This window comes from Scomber scombrus, chromosome 14 (assembly GCF_963691925.1).
Source record: "Scomber scombrus chromosome 14, fScoSco1.1, whole genome shotgun sequence".
In the NCBI taxonomy this organism is placed as follows: domain Eukaryota; kingdom Metazoa; phylum Chordata; class Actinopteri; order Scombriformes; family Scombridae; genus Scomber; species Scomber scombrus.
Window position 1 is genome coordinate 10,289,593 of NC_084983.1, and position 23,741 is coordinate 10,313,333.

At 42.9% G+C, this 23,741-nt stretch overlaps 1 protein-coding gene across 2 annotated transcripts in view; it reads left to right on the top strand.

The window, feature by feature from the left end:
* Positions 1 to 23,741, top strand: part of LOC133993758 (cell adhesion molecule DSCAML1-like) — a 50,145-nt gene that overhangs the window by 24,165 nt on the left and 2,239 nt on the right. Inside the window, exons 5-30 of one of the 2 annotated variants that reach the window (XM_062432815.1) lie at positions 3,416 to 3,562; positions 3,660 to 3,938; positions 5,320 to 5,595; positions 5,953 to 6,249; positions 6,756 to 7,028; positions 7,829 to 8,113; positions 8,291 to 8,410; positions 8,497 to 8,673; positions 9,249 to 9,448; positions 10,303 to 10,399; positions 10,545 to 10,673; positions 10,758 to 10,925; positions 11,040 to 11,110; positions 11,719 to 11,959; positions 13,068 to 13,253; positions 14,189 to 14,344; positions 17,404 to 17,543; positions 20,156 to 20,309; positions 20,904 to 21,021; positions 21,151 to 21,314; positions 21,426 to 21,524; positions 21,846 to 22,034; positions 22,577 to 22,864; positions 23,082 to 23,237; positions 23,372 to 23,402; positions 23,534 to 23,652. In XM_062432815.1, the coding sequence (XP_062288799.1) occupies positions 3,416 to 3,562; positions 3,660 to 3,938; positions 5,320 to 5,595; positions 5,953 to 6,249; positions 6,756 to 7,028; positions 7,829 to 8,113; positions 8,291 to 8,410; positions 8,497 to 8,673; positions 9,249 to 9,448; positions 10,303 to 10,399; positions 10,545 to 10,673; positions 10,758 to 10,925; positions 11,040 to 11,110; positions 11,719 to 11,959; positions 13,068 to 13,253; positions 14,189 to 14,344; positions 17,404 to 17,543; positions 20,156 to 20,309; positions 20,904 to 21,021; positions 21,151 to 21,314; positions 21,426 to 21,524; positions 21,846 to 22,034; positions 22,577 to 22,864; positions 23,082 to 23,237; positions 23,372 to 23,402; positions 23,534 to 23,652 (4,560 nt within the window). The remainder of the gene's footprint in view (positions 1 to 3,415; positions 3,563 to 3,659; positions 3,939 to 5,319; positions 5,596 to 5,952; positions 6,250 to 6,755; positions 7,029 to 7,828; positions 8,114 to 8,290; positions 8,411 to 8,496; positions 8,674 to 9,248; positions 9,449 to 10,302; positions 10,400 to 10,544; positions 10,674 to 10,757; positions 10,926 to 11,039; positions 11,111 to 11,718; positions 11,960 to 13,067; positions 13,254 to 14,188; positions 14,345 to 17,403; positions 17,544 to 20,155; positions 20,310 to 20,903; positions 21,022 to 21,150; positions 21,315 to 21,425; positions 21,525 to 21,845; positions 22,035 to 22,576; positions 22,865 to 23,081; positions 23,238 to 23,371; positions 23,403 to 23,533; positions 23,653 to 23,741) is intronic. The other variant, XM_062432816.1, reaches the window with a different exon arrangement.

Sequence of the window (23,741 nt, forward strand, 5' to 3'; positions counted from 1 at the left end):
ATTTTTTTCAATATATTTGCAATTAGATACCAAAGCTTTTTACATCTGGAGCTGAGCTACATTTAGCAACTTCATTGTGACACTATTTATTTCATTAATTTCTTAACTTCTGCCATCAATTCACTGTTATGATTTTTGCAGTTACACAACCCAGTGGGTTCCACGGTTTCGTCCTTGATGATTGTAAACACGTTGTGCTTTAATAATTGCTGAGAGTACACGGAAATTGTAACAGGATGGCGGTGAGAAGACCCTAGCAACAGGGAGAGGATGAAGAAAGCGTGAGAGTAGGAGGGAGGGGGAAAGATGCAGAGCATCAATAAATAATGGCCCCACTGAGGAGGTGGAAATATGGGCCTCGTTATCTTTGCGCCGACGCCTTCATTTGCATGTGAGAAAATGAGGCTGCTACTAACTCACACACACACACACACACACACACACAGTGTACGCACACAGTCTTGGACTACAGTATATATCCTATTTATAGACTCTGTCTTGCTTTTATTTTTTCTTATTCTCTCTTTCACATTTATACTTCCATTATTTTTCCTTTTTCCTTCCTCCACTTTGGAATTTGTCATAGCAGCAGGTCTGGCCTGTTGTGAGTGTGCGAGTCCGCAGGCATTTTGTCGGATTAGAAAATAAAATGAAAGCGAACCTTTATTACACAAGAAAGGTTCGCTAAGGACGTACGATTAATTTGAGTAATGCCCCAGTCAGTTGCAGTGCACACACAGTCACACCCCTGAGCATGTAGTCACTACAGCAGTTGGATTTTAAGTGCCTTGCTCATGGGCGTAGTTCATTTATATTCCCCTTTTAACCAATCTGTGGATTTGAATCAGCATCAAAAAAATGTGTGTAACCAAACGCATAATGGTAGACACATAAAGGACTAAAATTGCACATGATAGTCTGACTTAATTGAAGAGGTGTGCTACTGTGCATTGCTTGTAAAAGCAACTACAGCTAGAAAAAACATGGGAGGGTTGTAGGGAATTAAACTCGTTTTTCACTATAGGAAACTTTCTAAAAGTAGTATAAATGCGAAATTCAAGTATTTTGTTTCTCGGTTTTTAAATATATGTTTAGCATTTTGTAAAGACTTTTCACTTTTTTCCATAAAAAATACACCTTATTTCCTGATCCAGTAGGAAAAAATGTCCCCTCTGGACCCGCCTGAATGAATGAAAAAATGTGTGTCTTTTCCATGAATGGGTCTCACTGAGACTCTGATCAACCCTCATGCAAAATCCAATAATGTGTGCCAACCCTTATGGCAGTGCAGCTTCTTTCAAAAAGCCTCTTTCTGGGTGAAAAGACTCTTTAAATTGCCATTTATACTTGATAAAAAAAATATGCACAGTAAACCACCAAATAGTCCTTTCAGAGCCTTTTTATACAGTAGGTCCATTTTTTGAAAAACTAATGGTCCCTTTGGTTTCGTAGTTCATGGCGTATGCAAACCAAAATGTTCAAATGATAGTTTTGATTGCTATTAAAAGACCACTGCTAGAACCCAGGTCAACATACCAGAAAAGTTGTACAGGCTTTAAATCTTGCACAAATTTGTATGTCTCAGTTTGTTTAGTTTTTGGTGAAGTCCTTCGTCTGTGCAGTTCATGTCTTTCCTCCGATCAGTTGAAATAAAAAGATGTACGTTTGAGACATAAGTCTAGATGCCTGATGAATATGGATGAGTTAAATTAGGGCATACAACAGGTATGTGTAAAAATTTCAATCTTGGCAAATCAAACTGTGATACCTCTAGAGAGAGACTATGACATTGAAGTGTAATGTAAGGGTGGCACAAGTGAAAAACAACATTATGCAACACTGACTGCACCCTTTTTTTTTATTCAGAGCACCCGCATGTATGCATGTCTGTATATTTTGCTGCAGCTGTATGTGTGTGTGTGTGCGTTTAATGCACATTGGGCTCTGTTTCTCGTTATCTAGTCAAGTCAGCATGAATAAAAGCTGAGGGAGCACAGTGATTTAGTAATTAATATTTTACTCTGTCTGCCACTCTGCTTGGAGACTGGGAGGAAGAGGCTGAGAGAGAGCGAGAGGAAAAGGGTGAGACAGACAAGGGTTCACACAAAGAGATGAAGAGAGTCGACAGAAGATGGACTGATTCTCAGAACAAGCCACTCAGTTAAGATGGACAGAGAGTGAGGGAAATAATGTGATTGAATCAGCAGCGTGTCCCTGCAGACGGAATGAATTCAGCCCCCTGTTTAAGACAGAAAGTGTGGTTTTGACAGATCTAGCTGACTCTCTCTCTCTCTCTCTCTCTCTCTCTCTCGCTCTCTCTGCCTATGTCAGAGTGTTGTGACAGGCGAGATGTCAGTGTTGTGGGAGTAGCGGTCTTAAAGTGCTTATTATCCTGTAATGCTTCATTCTGGGGGGCAAACAAAGGCTGCGGTGAAATTGCAGCCTGTGCCTCCTCTCGGGTCATACAGTATATTCCATGTAAACACATGCACAGTCCATAACTGCTACTTTCATCACGCTTGCTCAACCCTCTGCAAGATTCTGACAAACACAGACATTGTAGATAAAACACTGATAAATACACAGGTACACATGAAGGCAGCCAATCCAGCTGTTGGTCTGTTTGGACCCAGTGACATGGTCGACTGTTAATACTGGTGATAGTTAAAGCTTAGTGTTCTGTTTAAACCTTTTAAAATATGTCAGACTTGAGCTGGGAGACTGGTGCTTGTCAGTGAATCTGGACAATGGTTGTTTGTTTTTTTTGATAGCATGCTGAGTTTTAGAGTTTGGGAATAAGGATCAAGGAATTCAAGAAAACACAAAAACAAATACTAAGCAAAATGATGTATGTGAATACATTTGTATTTATGCAAGATTAAATATGTAATATTGACAATTTCAGAGAGCATACCTGTCTAAACGGACTAGTGATCATTACTCCTCTATGTCCTTCTGCTTCTGGTTTCACTCTCTTCCTCCATTCAGTGAGCACAGCATGAAAACAAGCCGCTCCCATCACATAGTGGCACACTTGATCTTTGGCCTTCCATTTTTGTTACACTGCACTTGTATGAATGTTAGTCAGTTTGGCGTAGATAATGCGGTGCCTAAGTGTTTTACATTGTGTGCAGAAGGATAGTAAATCTGTCTTTGCTTTATCTGTGGGTGGTGTAAGTGACCGCTGTGTGTCCTCCACGCCTTAAAAGAGTGCCAAGTTTTGGCAAGCAATATTATCAGGCAGGTAGTGCCAACTGTTCAGGCAGCTGTTTGTTCTTAGCACAATAAGGTTTTGCAATGAGCACAATGGATCTGTACCAGAACGATCATCTTAGTGCAGGATTTTCACTGGATGTTTCTGCAGTTTTCCTTTGGGGAAATTAATATATGTCTTCACTGAATGTGTTTTTCTCAGGTAACAGGTTCTCGCTGACCTCCTTCGGGGCTCTTTACATCTCTGATGTTCAGAAGGAGGATGCCCTCTCCACATACCGGTGCATCACCAAGCATAAGTACAGCGGCGAGACGCGCCAAAGCAATGGAGCCAGGCTCTCCGTAATGGGTGAGCAGCTTTGCTTTCCTCTCTGTCTAATTTACTCATGTTAGTCTGATATTTTTTTTCGTCTCGACAAAATAATGATCACATCTTTGCCCCCCAGACCCCAACGAGTCCTCTCCCACCATCCTGGACAGTTTCCAAGCAGGGGAGGTGTATGCAGGCCAGAGTATCGAGCTCCCCTGCACAGCGGGAGGTTACCCCAGCCCTACTGTGCGCTGGCTGAAAGATGGTCGCCCACTGCCCTCAGATGCCCGCTGGACACGGCGTTTGACAGGGCTGACCATCAGTGACCTGAGGCAGGAGGACAGCGGCAGCTATGCATGCGAGGTCACCAACAGTTTTGGCTCAAAGGAGGTGTCCGGGCAGCTTCATGTGATAGGTGTGTAAGCACTTCTACACACACACACACACACACACACACACACACACACACACACACACACATTTGCAAACAATCTGACACACTCCCACGCTGTCTTTTTAGTGAATCAGCCTGAAATACACACACACACTCACAAACTCCTATCCTTCTTTTGGTTTGAGGCACACACATAAATCGCACCTAGAGTGTGTCTGTAACAAACATGTGAGCTGTATGATGCCCCGTCATATCAAGTCTCAAAACGGGAAGACAGGGCTGTAATTGACTGAGACCGAATCCGTAACAGAGCTGCCAGCACCATTCACCATCAGAGAGAAAGGAGGAGGGTGAGGAAGATGGAGATAAAGACAAGGGGTCAAAGAGGGGACGATCAGACATCCAGACACTGCTGGAATGACATTATCAACAATGTAATAACAAGATAATAAAAGAGGCGGAGATAAATGTACATTGTGTAAAGTATACAAAGAAACAAAGAGCGGGAGAAGGCGAGACAGAGGCAGAGAATAGAGAGGCGGTAGGCTTTGCCAGTGGGCACATCATGGCAGTACACTCTGTGACTCTGACAGGGTGAGGGGGGGTTGGGAGGCACAGCAATGCCCCCCAGCACACACCACCAGCTGCCTTATTGCTCACTGACATTTGCACACACACTCACACACATACACACACTGTGTCTCACACACAAAAACACATTCACACAGACACACTTACACACACAAGTGGACGGAGATGTGAAGAGATATCTCCAGCTGCTTTTTTAATGAGTGCGTCGAGATGATTGAGTCACCACCACTGATTGTGCTCTCTCTCCTTCTCCATTTCTCTGTGAATGTAAATGCCCGCTGTATGCATGAATCCATATGTCACGTTTTGAGCCCAGTTGAATGATGTTACAGTCACTTAAGAAATGATAAAATTGGTATCACTTTACAACAAGGCATATCTGTAAAGGATTTATAAATAATTAAATAAATAATGTTTTACAAGAATAATAAACTCTTGCGAAACAGGAACAGAAAAACCTTGCAGCCTAAAAGGTATTTTTACCTCATGGATGATCATTGCCTTGTGAAGCATAACTGAGTTATTTGACACCAATAAATTGGTCAACAACAACTAATAAACCCTTTTATGATTGATTGCACAGTGGTACCATAACATTTTATAATTACATTTATGACAGAAAACCCTTTAGATAATGTCAAAAACATCAAGTTTGAATAATGCCACATGGAAAATAAAAAGTAATTTCTTAAGCAACTCCAAAACTTACTACCAAAAGTTAAAAAAATGTATGTTTTAATGTTTTTTGTCTGCAAATGTCTTCAACTGAACTTTGGGACATGTTTTCTGACCTCATGCATCCTTCTCTCAGATCCGTTACGAGTGACCTTGTCCCCTAAGAATCTGAAAACTGGCATCAGCAGCACACTGTTCTTCACCTGCACTGTGGAGGGCTCTCCAGAATACACCATCACCTGGTACAGGAACACAGAGCCCATCGTCCCCGACCAGCACATCTCCATCCAGGGACAACACAACGACACGCTGCAGATCACTGCGGCACAGAAGTTCCACTCTGGGGCCTACCAGTGCTTCGCTTCCCGCAAGGGCCACACTGCTCAGGACTTTTCCATTATTCTGCTAGAGGGTATGTGGACACAGACTCTCAGAGAAGTAAACAAGTACAGATGCTGTATAAACAGGGATGCAGCAGGCATTTTATTACAGCGCTGTAACAGCAAACCACAGTCTTAACATTTAAAGGTTCTACTTTTACTGTTGGAGTCTTCATTTGAATATTGGTGCATGAATTGTTTGCCATTACAAAATGTCATTAATAGGTCCATAAATAAAACACAGCTGGGATGTCTGTTATCAAATAAACACACAATATCAGCATAAGCAGATTTTAAGCCCTGTTATTGAACTTGATGATTTCCTCTCAGATCCCCTCACCATGTCCTTTTTCTATTTTGTCTCTTTGTCTCTCTGTTTCTCCACCCAGATGGTACTCCTCGTATCGTGTCTTCCTTCAGCGAGCGGGTGGTGAACCCCGGCGAGCCCTTCTCCCTTATGTGTTCGGCTAAAGGAGCCCCGCCCCCTTCCATCACCTGGACGCTGGACGATGAGCCTGTGGTGCGAGACTCCACCTACAAGACCAGCCAGTACACCCTGTCTGATGGCCTGACCGTGTCACACGTCAACGTCAGCAGCCCGCTCATTCGAGATGGAGGAGTGTATCGTTGCGTCGCACGCAACTCGGCCGGTAGCGCCGAGTACCAAGCGCGCATAAACGTAAGAGGTGCCTGTCTGCTTTTCAATATAAATGCACTCTACACCTGACTCTATACAAACACATGAGGGATAGTGAGAGGCATAGATAATTTTGCATTTGACACACACTTACAATACATGCATCTATCTATCTATCTATCTATCTATCTATCTATCTATCTATCTATCTATCTATCTATCTATCTATCTATCTATCTATCTATCTATCTATCTAGTCTGTAATTCAGAAATAAACAAAATCACTTAGATACCCAGAATATATGAGTAGGTGAAAAAAATCAACACTTATCCTCAATCAGGTTTTAGCAAAGGGAGCATAACTAACCTCCCTCTCCACCTCTCAACTTGCCCCAATCACTCTATCCCTCAACCATTATCTCTTCACCTCCTGGCTCCGTGGCTGCACCCTGACTCTGCCATGACCTCCCTCACCTCATCTGCCCCTCTCTCCGACCTCTGTGTCTCTCTCGGCCTCCTCCCTCCATCCCCTCCCTCTCTTCCCTGTGTCTCCAGGTCCGCCCCGAATCAGACCCATGCGGGACATCACCGCAGTAGCAGGCAGGAATACCTACATAACGTGCCGTGTGATTGGCTACCCTTATTACTCTATCAAGTGGCTGAAGGACGGCATGCAGCTGCCTGATAATCATCGTCAAGTTGTGTTTGAGAATGGCACCCTGCGGCTGACGGATGTGCAGAAGGGCGCGGACGAGGGCACCTACTTGTGTAGCGTTCTGATCCAGCCCCAGGTGTCAATCAACCAGACTGTCCATGTCGCTGTCAAAGGTAAGAAGAAGAGAGGAACAGATTCCAAAGGATAAAACTGCACAGGGAAACATTTTTAGGGAAAAATAAAGCAAAAATGAGGTTACAATTGAGATGGAGTGACACATCCACCTGATTGGGATGTGCTGTACCTTCACAGTTTTTCTGCATATTATGAGCAGTTGCACAATCACTGTTTCCAGAATACAAAATGTCTCAAAACAGTAGTGAGGAAGTAATATGTCTAAAGAAAGCTGACATGACCAAAAGTTTGTTCTTCGACTCATCGGGTTGGTAAAAAACAATCTTGATGTGTGCAGTAGATGTTAGCATTAGCATTGTAGCAAAAATATTCCTGGATATCAGAATACCTGTATCACAGAGGTAGATTTGTATGTGTTAGGATACATTCATGATTCAGTGTGTGTATGTATGTTGTTTTGTCTGTGAGTTGGGTAACGATGGTAGCAGGGCAGCTGCAGAGGTGTTTAAGGGTGTGTGCATGCGCCTGCGTGTGAGTGTGTCTCTGATTTAATTAGATGAATAATAATGAAGCCTAGATTAAATCCCCCAGATGTCTCAGCTGTAGTACCCCCACCCCAACCTCCATTACTATGGCAACGGAATGACTTTCTCCTGCCAATTGGACTCTAACCAGAGCAGCTATTATGGGCTGCAGGAGATGGGGTTTGAAGGGAGGAGGGGGGGGCACTGGCCAATGACCTTCTCTCTCTCTCTCAGCATTGCTCCAGATGGCCACACTGCCACTCTTACACGTCTATCGCTGCCTTTATTCCACTAACTCTTCCTCTCTCCCCCAGTGCCACCGCTCATCCAGCCCTTCGATATCCCCTCTACCTCAGTGGGGAAGCTCATGTACATCGCTTGTGTGGTGTCATCTGGGGACATGCCCATACGCATCACCTGGCACAAAGACGGCCAGCTCATCGTGCCAGGCTCCGCCTCTGGCGTTGCAATAGAGACCAAAGAGTTCATGAGCTCCCTGCAAATCTCCAAGGTGACACTGAAGCACAACGGAAACTACACCTGCATCGCCAGCAACGCTGCCGCCACTGTCAGCTGGGAAAGACAGTTGATTGTTACTGGTGAGGGATTGAGCGAGCGGAGACTGACATGATGATGAATTAGGTCAGATGTGATGTGGTAGCTAATGAGCAGATGGAGCTTAGAACTGTATGTTATTTTAAGAACATTCCCATTTTACAGTAGTGTAAGATTTTCCTTCATTTAAGTTAATCTTAATAAAACTTTTTGTCTCTCAGTGCCACCACGTTTTGTGGTGCAGCCCAACAACCAGGATTGTATCTATGGCAAAGCTGGAGTCCTCAACTGCTCTGTGGAGGGTTACCCACCTCCAAAAGTCATGTGGAAACATGCCAAAGGTAAAAATCAGCACAAATGAACAAATAAACTCAAATAAACAAAGAAAAATGAAGGCAGTGACATACATTTGCTTTGTGTTGCGCAGGTGTAGGAAACCCTCAGCAGTACCACCCAGTCCCTCTAACTGGCCGTATCCAGATCATGTCAAACGGCTCTCTGCTCATCCGACATGTGCTTGAGGACGACCGCGGGTACTACCTTTGTCAGGCCTCCAACGGAGTGGGCTCAGACATCAGTAAGAGCATGATCCTCACCGTCAAAAGTAAGTGTCAATCATTCTCTTTTTGGTTTGAGCACAGTTCCTTTCATAACCACAGCTCCAGGATTGCACATACTGTATTCAGAGTCAAGTCTGAGCTTTTTTGGTGGGGAATCAACTCTTCTAAGATGCACTTTTGCCCCAGGCTAGTGCGGCCTGTACTGAACCTAACAAAAACCTTGTATCTGTCCTGTATATCCTTAACTGGGGTTGTCTTTGCTATTGATTGATGTGTTCCGGCTGCCAGTCTATGTGCTCCTGAATGTTTGGTGGTGTAAAAAGGGCAGATGAATTAGTGATGAAAACAAAACCGCAGGAACTCCTAAAATCAATAATCTATGTCTGAGGAATGGAGGAGGAATATGGAGAGAGGAGAGGAAGAAGGCAGTCAGGGAGGGGGGATGCAAGGGGGCTAGCGGGGCTTGAAGCGTGAAATTAAAATGGAGAACGAAGGGCAGAAATAGAGATATACATCTGTAATATATCCTCGGTTTCCAATACAACATCTCTGTTCCCTCGTCTCATTACTCCATATAATACTATTCGTCACACTGACATGTATCTGTGATTCTGCTCAGTTCCTGCCATGATCACCAGCCACCCCAACACCACCATGGCGAGGAAGGGCCAGACCAAGGAGCTGAACTGCACAGCGCGGGGCGAACAGCCGATCATCATCCGCTGGGAGAGAGGGGACACCGTCATCGACGCTGAGAGAAACCCCCGTTACTCCATCACCATCAACAAGAAGGGGGATGAAGTCATCTCTACCCTAAAGGTCCGATGCGGAGTACAACTCTGAGCAGACCTTAATCTCAGCAGAATATATCAAAACTGAGAGGGCTTATTTGATGCTCTGAACAGAACACAGAGCAAAGAGTAGTGTAAATAAGTTATCTGGCAAAAAAAGTAATTTAGCTTAATGAACAGTTCATTTTATTTCTGTAAAATACATTCTGCCATGTTGGCTGATTTGTCCATATATGTCTTGTGAAATAGAAAGTAAGGCAGTATAAGGCAAATTCAGCCAGTAATGCTATAAACTGTCTCAGCTCTTAAAGTAATAGTTTGACATTGTGTTAATTTATTTGATTTCTATATGGCAATACCAATCTTATGTCCATTAAATATAAGGCTGAAGGCAACTGTCGCAGTTTAGTTTAACAGAAGACTGGAAACAGCAAGTCCGGCACTGTCTTACCAACACTTATAAAGCTCACCAATTAACAAAAATGTAATTTGTTTAGTAAGCTTTGATTTTTTTTTTTCCACCTTCGGACTGAGCTAGACTAGCTGTTTTCCCTTAATTCCAGTTTTTATGCTAAACTACAGCTGGCTTTAGCCTTATATTTACACCATAAATAAGACATTAGTATTGATTTTTTCATTTAACTTTGAACAAGGAAAGTGATTGTATTTCCAAAACTGTCAAACTATTCTTTGAAGCAACTTAATTATGAAATATGTACGCTAGCAGTAGTAGTAGTATTAGTGTTAGCATTAGTATTATTAAATATATTATTGCAGATGATTTTGTGCTGTGTGTTTTGCTGAAGTCTGTTGTGCATTTTGTATATATTTTATATTTTTTGGCACATTGTAACTTTTACCTGTTTGTGTTCATGCTCACAGCTGAACCCAGCTGAGCGAGGAGATTCTGTCTTCTTCTCCTGCCACGCCATCAACTCCTATGGAGAGGGTCGAGGGCTCATCCAACTTACTGTGCAGGGTACAGTGTCTCTATCATATACTGTACACATGTCACACACTGAAATTAACTATGGTTACATATTAACAGTCCAATGGAGAAATATCAGTGATTTACTTCAGTTGGTGAAGAGTTCTCAACTTTTTTCTTTCTCTCACGCACACAGAACCACCAGATCCCCCTGAGCTGGAAGTGAGGGAGGTGAAGGACAGGAGCATGAACCTTCGCTGGATCCAAAGGTTTGATGGAAACAGTATCATCACCAGCTATGACATCGAATACAAGAACAAGTCTGGTACGTTTCAAAACTGTAGCCTGCGTGTCACATTTACACAATATCACAAGATACATGTCTTATAAATCTCTGCACATTTGACAGACTCCTGGGATCACATGTACACAACCAGGAACATCTCGCCCACCAACAACCAGGCCAACATTGTAGAGTTGCACCCGGCCTGTGTGTATAGCATCCGCATGTACTCCTACAACAAGATTGGCCGTAGCCTTCCCAGCAAAGAGCTCACAATCAGCACTGAGGAAGCACGTAAGTGATTGTTCCCTGCTCTGAAAATCCTGTGAGTGTCTTTCGTCCTTCTCTGTATGGAAAAGGCTTATTCATTTTGACAGTAACACTTTATTTGATATCTTCCATCAACAGCACCTGACGGGCCACCGATGGAAGTAATCCTTCAGCCGATGACATCTCAGAGCATACGGGTTACATGGAGGGTAAACTCACTACTGTTATCACTTTACTACTACATGTATTATTATTATTATTATTATCATTATATATGCTTATTTCTGATGAGCTAAGTCATAGTGCAAACCACTGATATATGCTAACATTGATTGGTTAGTATGCTAAACGTGATTAACCTGTTTTTTTCTACATTTAATTCATGAATACATTGCATTGTGACAGGCTTAATTATTAATAGTGATGTTCCCCAGCAAGAATTAGGAGCTAGCAGTCACTAGTGCTCTATAAGGGACAGGAACATCAAAGGAAGATAAAACTGCTTAATTTGACATCTTTTTTAAATGACAAAAATTGAGTCCCTCCTACTTCCTTGTGTAACCTGACACATTGGGCCAAAGTACTCTGAGTTAACAAATATCTGTGGGGTTCAATTAAATCAATTACAGTAGTAGAAGCTCACATTATTCAGACAGCCAGAAAGCACATTTTAAATTAAGTAGTATAAATGGAAAAAAAAGTTATAAAATCTTGCATCTTTAAAATGTTTTAATATATTACTGCCGAATAACATTGCATAGTTTTTAATGCAGCTAAACAGGAATTAACCTTAATATTATCACCCTATTTCTTTCAGGCTCCTAAGAAGGAACTGCAAAACGGGGTGATCCGAGGCTACCAGATCGGTTACAGAGAAAACGGTCCAGGCAGCAACGGCCAGTACAGCATAGTGGAGATGAAAGCTACAGGGGACAGTGAAGTGTACACCTTGGATAACCTAAAGAAGTTTGCCCAGTACGGGGTTGTGGTCCAGGCCTTTAACAGAGCTGGGACAGGCCCATCCAGTACTGAGATCAACGCTACCACACTGGAAGATGGTAGGAAAGCCAGGAGAGAGAGAGAAGAAGTAGATGGCAAAATGAAAGGAAAGAAGTGCAGACACGATTGGGGGCTGTCAGACTCAATGTAGGAGAGAATGTAGAAGCACATGAGGGACAGACAGAAATGAAAAAAATCCATACAGCATATCTCTTTAATTTGTCAAAAAGAAGAGTAAATAGACTCAATTGCAACAACAGGATTGCAGACACATAAATTAAAGCAGTTAACATACACATATAGACACATATGCACACAGACATATGCTAAAACAAAATGGTAGAAATGAATTTGAAGCACATCCCCCATTATTCTTCCTACTTTAATTAGCACCCTCATTACGCTGGTAGAGAGCAAGAGAGGAACAAGGAACCCCATTACTCTCTAAATGTCTGCCCACTCTACCTCCTTTTTCTCTTCCTCTGCTTTTTTTTCTCTTCCTCCCCCTGTCATTGGTTCCCTTCTCGTCCTACTCAACCCTCCTCTATTTTCCATCTTTTTATTTCTTGGATTTTTTTTTTTTTTTTTTACACTGCTGATCCTCTTTTCAGATATTCCCTGTCTGTGTGGACAGTAATGATAGACACTGATCATGGCAACAGTAATAGTGATGGTAATTGTCCAGATAGGTAGTCCAATGCTGCCTCTACAACTGCAATTACCTTAAAGATGAACATTGTCTTCCTTCAGATTTTATCCTCCACATCTCAGCTCACTCCGCCCTCCTCATCTGCATTTTAACCCCTTAAGGTGTTGCTGTTTTACTATTCATGCTGCTCTCTCTGTGCTCCTTCACCCCCCCCCCCCCCCCCCCCCACACACACACACACACCTCCTCTCCTTCTCTCCTCTATGCTCTAAAAGCTAGCAGTGAACAAGGAGCTACTGAGAGCTAATTTGAGCTTATTTGACTGATTTATTTCAGCAGAAATTGCCTGTGGGTTGCAGTGTTGAGTAGTCATCCATTTTCAGTACTTCAGCCGCCATGCTAGATCAGTCAGGTCTTCTTAACGACAGCGATAACCTCTGAGAAATCATTAAAAACAACCTCAAAATTCATACATTTGAACAATGCAGCACTAACACTCGCACCCCTGCTTTCCCCAGTGCCCAGTGAGCCTCCGCAGAACGTGCGAGCCATCTCGGTGACGTCGGACGAGGCGGTGATCACATGGGCAGAGCCTCCACGGCTGACGCTGCACGGTGTGCTGAAAGGCTACCGGGTTGTGTTTTGGTCCCTCTTCCCTGACGGAGGTGGGTGCTGTGGGGGCCAGGCCCAGTGGCCAATGCAGAGTAATTATCACCTATCTCATTCTAAACTTCACCAAAACCCACCCACCCACCCACCCACTTACTTCTTTGTCAGTGTTGTGAGTCAGTATTTGTTAATGTGTGTCCGCAACTATCTCATAAAGCACTTCCTGTTCCTGTGTACCTTTGAATTAGTTCGTGTTCGCCCTTGTGTCTGTGTGCAAGGCTTAGATTTGTGTGTGTGTGTGTGTAGTTCCTATGTCTATGCAAAAAATGTTGTCCATTATTGTCTTAACTACGTAGCTTTGGCAAATATGTTTTGTGGGAAATTACATTTGGATAACAGCAACAAAATCATGATTATTTTTTTCAACCATATTTTTTAGGCATTTGTATTCCTTCATTACAGACAGTAGAGAGGCAGAGAATTGCAACACAGGTCCCCAGTCAGATTGGTTTGATTGACGGTTTAACAGCTATGTTCAGGCCACTGAAGAATTTGGTAAAAGTAAGGAACAGAACAGCTCAGTGCTGACTTGTGACACAAGACAGCAGTAATTTAACCAAAACCATGATCTTCCCTAACTTTAAAGGACAGGTTCACAATTTTTCAAGAAAAAACAATACTTTTAATGTAAATGATGGGGGACACAAGTCTCCTTCCATGCAAAAATGTATTTTAGCTAAATTATTCCAATCAAGTCATTTTACAAGCAAATTCTGCTTCAAATCTGATCTGGTGCTAATATGGGCACTTAACTATTGTTTTAAGAAATACATGGTGAACTCTACCTTTAACCAAGTATTTCAGTCACCAAATTTCTGTATCTGCAACTTTTCACAATTTTCCCCAAAATATATTTAGTAAAGTCATTGAGTAGCATGTAAATGTCTTTTGTAGGAGACAGTGTCCCTCTGTGTTGACCAGATAACATACACTCCTCTCTTGAACAGTTTTCCATTCCTGTTCTCTACAGAGTGGGGAGAGATGCAGAATATCACCACCACACGTGAACAGGTGGAGCTGCGAGGGCTGGAGAAATTCACCAATTACAGTGTTCAGGTGCTGGCCTACACACAAGCTGGAGATGGAGTCCGCAGCAACGTCCTGTATATCCAAACCCGCGAGGACCGTAAGTGAACACACAAACAGGAACTCAAAACAAAAAGAGGGCAGCATTTGATTTATACATTAATATGTTTGAATGTGCAAAAGTCCAAAAAGAAGAAAGCGAGCATTGTGCTTGAGGGTAAAGGGTAAAGGCAGTAGGGAGCAGAGCTGGGGACTCGGACTCGCTACTCGGACTCGAGTTGCACTTAAGTCTCACTAAACTGTGACTTCAGACTCGACTTGGACTCGACCTCAAAAGACTTCAGACTTGACTTCGACTCGAGGCTCGAGACTCGCGAACAACCTTTATTTCATGTTATTATTATTCTCATTATTTATCTGTCATTCATCTTTTTGTATGATCTCTGGCTCTGAGCTAGATGTAAACACCAACGTCATGCCACGCGCATGCGCCATGTGTGAAGCGCGCATCTTCAGTATCAGACATTGACAATGGCGAGTGCGACAAGTTCAGCAGGAGTGCCTCAGATCATTACGTTTGGATACAATGCCTTCACACTCCCGTTTTTCCCTGGTTCTCCCATATTTCGAAACCATCTCCCGCCGCCCTCCCGTCATTTCTCCCGTAATTGACAAGCCCCAAATTTGTTTGTTAATAATAATAAGAAGCGCACAATAGCAAAGGTTTTATTTTGAAAGCTCAGACAGGAAACCACCGCAACTCCATTATTTAGTGCCACTAACTTAGTGGCTCCGCTACTAATTATTAAAAAACACAACGCAACTATGGTCATTTTATATATATATATATATATTTTATAATATCCCCACACATTCCCTGCTGTGTGTTGTGTTAAGCAGCAGATAAAAGGCAGCTTGGGGAAAAAAATAATGAACATGTGTTTGTACCACAGTGTTAAACTGCAGTGCAGTGTTTCTGTGATGTTCATGTTTTGTTCATTTTGTTATATTTTACAACATTGTTAAAATAATTATTTTTTTGTTGAAGAAAAGTTTATGGTTATGGAATTGAAATAATTCTTAGTGTATGTTTCTTCACATCACATTGCAGTAGATTCTCTATAGTGAACCTACAATTGATACATTTTCATACTGTCCTATATCAAGGTCTAGGTCAAGGTAATAGCCGAAGGTAGATTTGGTAACAGTTTCAGGAGAGGGCATCTCAACATACAAACAGATACATACATACAAACTTCAGTGACAGCACACCACAAAAAACAGACATGGGCAGGTGCTCGCAAGGCTAACTGATCAGGATGAAGGATTGTACAGCTCTAAGGTCAGAATTTGAATTTGATTTAGTGTTGGCGCGAGACTTGAGACTTGACTCGGACTCTTGACCAGAGACTTGAGACTTGACTTGGACTTGACCCTCAAAGACTTGAGACTTGACTTGGACTCTAGCTCAAAGACTTGAGATTTGACTTGGACTTGTAAAAAATGACTTGTAAACAGCTCTGGTAGGGAGATGGGAGGGGGGATAGATAAAAAAGGGTGCTGGGCTGTATGTCAAACCCATGACAAAAGCTCATTTATGCTGGGAAGCTCCATTAGTAGTGCTAATGAGAATTAAGAGGCTTTGGATCCACAGCTCAGGGCTGAGGGGAGGGCTGGTGGGAGACACTGGTAGAGGGGGGGGGGGGGGGGGGGGGGGTGCTCTCTCGCAGCATATAGCATCCAGGAGTCAGCCATCAGCCTGTGCCTGCATCCTTTCCACACCAGCCTTCTTGCCATAGGCATGGGGATTAACTCCACTTGGATTAGAGAGAATTAATTTTGTGCTTACACCATTGGAGGCGGGATAACAGCCAGATCCATGTCTCTTCATAGAGGATGTGGAGGAGGAGGGGCCTTGGGGGCGGGGACTACAGGGGTTGAAGATAGAAATATGGAAATGGGCCCAAAAAGAGTCACAATAGCAATGTGATAGCCAAGAAATGTATTTTTGTGCCAGTTTACTGTCGAGTAGACTGTTAGACTTAGTTGACTGTAATTTGGTTGACTGTATCAGCCCTTTACTGTGACCCTCTGATTAGTACAGTATACCATAATACATTCATGTAGCTGGGGCTGGTTACTGAGCATCATTGTGACTCTCCTCTTTTCCTCATCATCGCACTGGCTGTGCAGCAGACTGTCTGTCTGGAGTCCTGGGCAGATTTTGGGCACCAGATGGGACTTAACTCTCCACCACACCCCCCCACCCCCTCACACCACCACTCCTACTTTGACATGGATATGATAATGATGACTGCTTCCTCTGCCCCTCCCAACCTCCACCATCATCACACACACACACACCCCCAAGAACTGAACCTATCATTCTCTGTATTCTTTCATCCCCCCACCCCCTTCTTTTAAAACTTCCCTTGCCACATCAATCCCTTCTGAGTTTGTGTTGTTTTTATCCCTGCTCATGTAAAGTGCAGGATGAAGTAGTCCAAGGGCATGGACTGGCTGAATGACTGGATCAAGGGGGCCTCACATGGAAGAAAAAAAGGAATTGGGGGATGGATTTAGAGGGCTTGGTATTACACTGCAGTAGCCTACTTCTATAGACCCCAGATGAGGCCCGCTGTCAAGCGCAAGTTATATTTATGGTGGGGATTGAATAGGCTTGACTCTGTGAGCCTCTTACTGTATGGCCTATGTGACAAAAGCATTATTGTTCACCTTTCATTGTATCCAGTGACCTGATGTGTTTTTCTTTAAATCGTGCCTCCATTTTAAACTCTCCTCATGCCTTTAGCTTGATTACTTGTAATCAGACTATAAGTGTCAAACTGAAGTGGCTAACAGAGGATCAGACACCAGCATCTAATCTGTTTGTGGGTTTGAGAGTTAAGAGAATGCTGGGTGTCACAAAGTCAGAACTGCTGACCAATGTCTGAACGAACATATGTCACCACCATCCACCCGAAGGGACTTCTTCCAAGTCCTCCCAGAGCGGCTTAACGAAGGATAAGGCTATCAATCTGCAAACAAGCCTGCTCACTTTAATAGGCATCCAACACCCAGCATGTGCACACGCAAAAACACACACACACACATACAGCACACACCCGCCCTGCTGATGTGCCTATGTGTTTTCTATAGTTCCTGGCCCTCCGGCTGGCATCAAGGCAGTCCCCTCCTCTCCGAGTAGTGTGGTCGTGTCCTGGTTACCTCCTCACAAACCAAATGGTGTTATCCGCAAGTACACCATCTACTGCTCCAGTCCAGGGTCTGGACAGCCGGTAAGTCCTTCCTCTCTGGAGAAAATGTTCCAGGTGATGAAGAATTGAGACATCTGTGAACTTGATAAAAATCTACCAACTGAAATAATTTATTTGTAACCATTATAATTAAGACACTGTGCATGTGTATGTGTCTGTACGTATCATTTTGTGTCTCTCTTTCACCGTGTTTGCACCATCGTTTTATTTCCTGCCCTCCCAGATGAACAGATGAGGTTGTCTTGGCAACGTGATGAGACGTAGATATGCAAATTAGGCAGAGAACAAGCTCACACATGCACACTGCCGCATCAGAAACACACACACTCACAGACATACATACGGACACACACAGACATCACATTTCAACGTTTTCTATTTATACACGCATGTGCGGCATTTGAGTTGTGGTTAGATCATGTGCACACAAACACCAGCACGCAGTAAAATCTGATATCTGGCTAGAATCTCACTTTCTTATTATTCACAAATACTCCTCCCTCTCTGTACATGAGTGCCATGTAAATGAGCACGGGCAGGGAGGAGAGAGGGAGGGAGGGGAGAAGGAGGTTGAGAGAAAGAAAGAGACACACCATTAGAGGTAGGGATAGACTGAGGGGGAAATGAGGGAAAAAGAGAGAGATGAGGGCAGAGAAAGAGAGTGAGAGATAGGCAGGGAAGAAGGGAGGAGCAGAGGAGGGTATCAGTCACATCGAGATGAGAGTGCTTTTGTCCGTCTTTTCATTATCTCCCTGTATCACTCCCTGGATCACCACAACACCACCGCTATGCCGGAGGAATGTTCGAACACCCCCCCCACCCCCCCTACCCCACTGCCCCACACACACACTCAAATGCTCCCTCCTCCCTCACTCCCTCCATCCTCTCCTCTTCACTGAGCTAGACAGAAAGGGATAGAGGAAAAGAGGGGAAAGCAAATGGTGAAGGAACTGAAGATGAGCACTGAGAGATGAGCAGATTAAAGCGATAGAACAGGGGATTGACTTGAGAGAAAACAATGTTTTTGAGCGCGCGTTGGCATGTGTGTGTTTGTGCGCCTGCAGGTGCATGTGTGAATACCGCTTCAAAGATGTGTTTGTTGGAAAGATATCCATGTGAACACATCATTTAATCCGGTATTGAGGCACAAAGTGTTTTTTTTTTTTTTTTGTAACCAAGCGAATATATCTGCCTACATGGACAGAAATAATTTAATTTGTTTCAAATTAATTTACACTAGTGGAGTGGAACAATCTGCTCTAATCTATCTTTATCCCAGAAACTAAATAATGGAGTGAAAAGCCACACACTTATAAATGAAATACTATCATTTTATTTTAAAATCTCCTGATCAGCACATTCGCGTAAATAAAAGATGACAATGATCAGAGTGACACCTATAGCGCAGTCAACATGAACACAGAACATAATCCATATGAAGAAAGGCCTCAAACGTCCTAAAACCAGCAAATACAAACGAGAGAAATACTGAGTATACATCAAAAAATAGAAAAACATCTGGATGCTTGAATTTAAATTAAGCTACAATAAGGCTACTAAATTATATCAAGATACCTTAAACAATGCAAGTTTCTCTCATATAGTTCAAATAAAAAATATCCTTTAGGTCACTGTGTAAAAAATAAATGTACAATATCACTGATCAAAGCTAAAATGAATATATTATATAAAATAAAATTTTAGATTCAATTAAGAATACATGTATAATAGGCCTGTCATTAATCACACATCAAATATGAAAGAAAATAGAAAACCTCTGTTGTACACACTGTACATATTGTGTGTATATATAAGACATATAATAAAGCCTCTATAAAAATAAAGTAAATATAACATTCAAAAAACTAATTTACTCTATTTCAATGGTCATGTTGACTGCCAAATGAATCATTATTTTTAAACATCTGTACTATACACTACATATGTCACTGAGGTTATTAAAACCGGCTTTCATCCTTCTGAAGGCAAAATGGTGATCTACAGAATTTAAGATAAAAGATTATGTCAATGTTAAAGTTTTACCCACATTCTGTAATGTCAACCTGCAAGCCAGCACCTCACTTGAATAGGTTTGTTTTTCCTTCAGCTCCTCCTTGTTTCCACATACCAAATTGTTTCTAAATAACCCCCCCCCTCCTTTTAAAAAACAGGTAAAACTGCTTCACAAATAGTTATGATGCCACAGGCCTTATCCATGGAAGAAATTTTGACACGTCACCATAGGAAAAGCACAGGTGTAAATGATAAAATAATTAGCTGCTGGATTCCTTCTAGCTGCGTCAGTTTCAGAGTCTGTGCATTCTTACTGGGACACTCTAATAGACAGAGCCTTTGTTAACATTATCATTAACGCCTGTGCTTTTCCCGCCGTGACAAGTCAAAATGTCTGCTGTGAAAAAGGCTTGTTGACAGAATATGTACTTCTGTTTCCCAAGAAAATTAAAACCTAATATTGATACTATTTTTCCTTAAATTTACATTTGATCTGTGTAACTTGGAATATTTGCTCAGGCTCGTAGAATTTCTAATACAAGAGCAGTCACCCATATTGTCGGGTCACTGTGTTATCATAGTTTGCTAACATGACATTGACAACATGCCCTCTGTCCCAGGCGCCCAGCGAGTACGAGGCCAACCCAGAGATGCTCTTCTACCGTATCACGCACCTTAGCCGTGGTAAACAATACCACATCTGGGCTGCAGCCGTGACAACTGCCGGCCGAGGCAACATCAGCTCAAAGGTCATAGTGGAACCTGCTGGGAAAGGTGGGTCCTTCAGGCAAGCCTGTATTGGAGGAGAAGGGTAAAGAGATTTCTGTAAAGGTTATGAGGGAGAGCGCTCTAAAAATGGCTATGAAACAGCAACATGATCTCTTGTGCACAGATCGCTCTCTCTGTTTCTGTCTCTGTCTGTTCTCCCTGCTATTGATTGACAGCCGTAGTATTGATTGAGTACCGGCTATGTTGCGAGAAACGCTGTTGTTAATTATGTGGTGATGAACAGGGCCTATCTAGTAAAATGACCCTTGGGGAGAGAGGTAGCAGGCGAGAAATCAATAGAGGGGAGGATCTATAGAGTAAAGATAGACTGAAACTAAGAGGTTAAAGGAGGGGCTCCACTAAAACACTACGCTACCGCTTGTTATTCCCTCAGCAGTGAATGAAGGCCTTTCCCCTCAGGCAAACTGGACCACTCATTCAGCAAACAGCAGACAGACAGTTAGACATCCTAAAGTGAGAAAGATACTGAAGCAGTTTTTTGTTCTGGAGTGGTTTATCTACAATATCATTATCTGTGTCTCAGAGTATGTGTGAAAGCGTTATTAAAATTATTTTATACTTCTGTGTCATTGTGTGCAGTCCCGGCTAAGATCCTGTCCTTTGGAGGCACAGTGACCACTCCTTGGATGAAGGAAGTGCGTCTGCCCTGCAGCTCAGTGGGAGAGCCCGCCCCCACGATTAAATGGACCAAAGACAGGTCAGAGCTCATCATATGCCACTTATATGTCAGTGTCGTGACTCACTTAGACAGTGACGTTTGTAAAGATAACAAAACTGTCCCCAGGAAGAGGCTGTTAACATCTGTAACCTGTCTGTAATTTGTCAGTGAGGACTCTGCCATTCCAGTGACAGCTGACAGTCAGCGGCAGATCTTATCCAACGGCACACTGGTGCTGCGTTCAGTCAAAGCAGAGGATTCTGGGTACTACACCTGTACAGCCACTAACACCCTTGGCTTTGACACCATCATAGTCAACCTTGTGGTACAAGGTAAGAAGAAAATGGAAGGTGCATCTGAGAGGAACCGACTAGTAGAGGATGTGTATGCATTATGGTGTCTCTGCTCAGTTGTTACATCTCTGTCTGTGTGTGTTCATCCAGTTCCTCCTGACCAGCCCCGTCTGACTGTCTCCACCACTTCCACCTCCTCCATCACCCTGGCTTGGATCCCCGGGGACAACGGTGGAAGCTCCATCAGAGGTACACAAGACTTTTGTGACCAGAGGAACACCTGCCCCGCCTTGCAGATGTGTAATAAAAATGATCGTTTATGTGACAGATCCTGTTCAGTGTGTTTCAGCTGATTCCAGTTGTACTAATGCTGAACATAACAGTGTAAACAATGAGCTTAATGTTTCTGGGGAAGAAGTAGGCAAAACTGATTGTAGCTGATTGTTGCCCCCTGGTGTCCAACAGATGTAGCAGCAGCAACGATGTTCCACAGTAGTAGCTCCACAGATTTGCAGTAGTTGTTTCGAAGTACCTGTGTTTGACTTGAAGCTGTGTTATGTGATTCTGCAGGATTTGTGCTGCAGTACTCTGTGGACAACACAGAGGAATGGAGGGATGTGTTCATCAGCTCCAGCGAACGTTCCTTCAGGTTGGACAATCTGCGCTGTGGAACCTGGTACAAGGTCAAGTTGGCTGCTAAGAACAGCGTGGGCTCAGGGCGCATCAGTGAGATCATTGAGGCTAAAACACATGGCAGAGGTGAGGAATGGTATTTAGATAGACTGCAACTCTGGGACCCCATTTAAAATAATAGGAACATTGTAGTTCTAGCTATTTCCTTGCTGAACGTGACTCATCTTTGACACATTTTTAATTTCAAATCTTCCTTTTTTTTAATCCTATTTGATCTTTTAAGTAATTTCAAATGTGCCTACTGTTCCTTCACAGAATGTGGACAAAAAAAAACATTAAATAGTCAATGATAGTGTAGGAAAACATTTGTATGTATGGAAAGGGAATTTGTGTGTGTGTGTGTGTTTTCCTTACAGAAAATGACTGCTAAACATTACTAAGAAAAGCTGCGACAAAGTAGTTGAAAAGTAGTCAAAAACTGTGACTAAGAGTTTGCAAATCAGGCACAACTCTGGCTTGCATCCTAACATGTGATTCCCTTTATGATGCTCTATTATTCTTCCCTGATTTGAAGTCAGTGATACATGAGAAGCATTATAAGGAAATGCAGCTTTGTTGGCATTACTAAACTCCTTCTGCCATCATTTTTTGCCCCCTCTTCTCTACAGAGCCGGTGTTCAACAAGGACCAGCCGCTGCTCACCCACATCAACTCCACTCATGCGGGTCTCAACCTGCAGGGCTGGACCAGCGGTGGCTGCCCCATCACTGACATGATGTTGGACTTTAGGCCCAAAGGTACCTGGGCCTGGCAGAGCCTCAAGGCCAACTCCACCACTCAGCTCTTCCTCAGTGAGCTGCGTGAGGCCACCTGGTACGAGCTCAAAATGAAGGCCTGCAACAGTGCTGGGTGTGGCAACCAGAGCTCCCAGTTTGCCACCACTGACTATGATGGCAGTAAGTGTATTATACATTGGATCACATATAGTCTACAGATTCAGGAAAACTACAAGGATTTAATCAATATTATTAAGCCATTATTATTATTTCATCAACTTGTATTGATTTAACATTTTCTGTTTACCTGAGCAAAGCTTTGTACATTTTTTTCCATCGGTCTCTCACTGATTCTTCTGTATTAAATCTCAAATTTTCCTCCCACTACTCTCCTTAGGTACAATCCCTCCTATTAAATCAGCTCGTGGAGAAGGGGATGATGTGAAAAAGCTGTTCTCCATTGGCTCTCCTGTCATCCTGGTTACTCTGGGTGTCGCTTTGCTTTTCATTATCCGCAAGAAACGCAAGGAGAAGAGGCTTAAACGACTCAGAGGTGAGAGAAAGTGAAAGCTCACAGATAGATCAATGTTATTGTGTGTAATGGATTGATGTAACATGGAGTGACAAGTTGAAATGATAATCTTCAAAGCCAGTTATAATCTAATTAAGATATTGTCTCCTTTATAGATGCTAAGAGCCTCGCTGAGATGCTTATCAGGTAAGAGACAGCTTGTATGTCTGCTGTGTAGAGGAGCTAATATTTCACATCGGTCAGCCTCACACACGTTTGGAAAAACTTTTATCGTAAGTCTGACTAAATGTGTAATTTCCTTTTGTGTGTGTGTGCAGCAAGAACAATCGCAGTATAGACACTCCTGTGAAGGGTCCTCCTCAAGGACCGAGGCTCCATATCGACATCCCCCGGGTTCAGCTACTCATTGAGGACAAGGAAGGCATCAAACAGATAGGCATGTGGCTACACTGAAAAAAAACACAAGCATGTCATTTTCTACTAGCCTATTTTACATAATTTAACATTATTTTTGTATAACTGTTG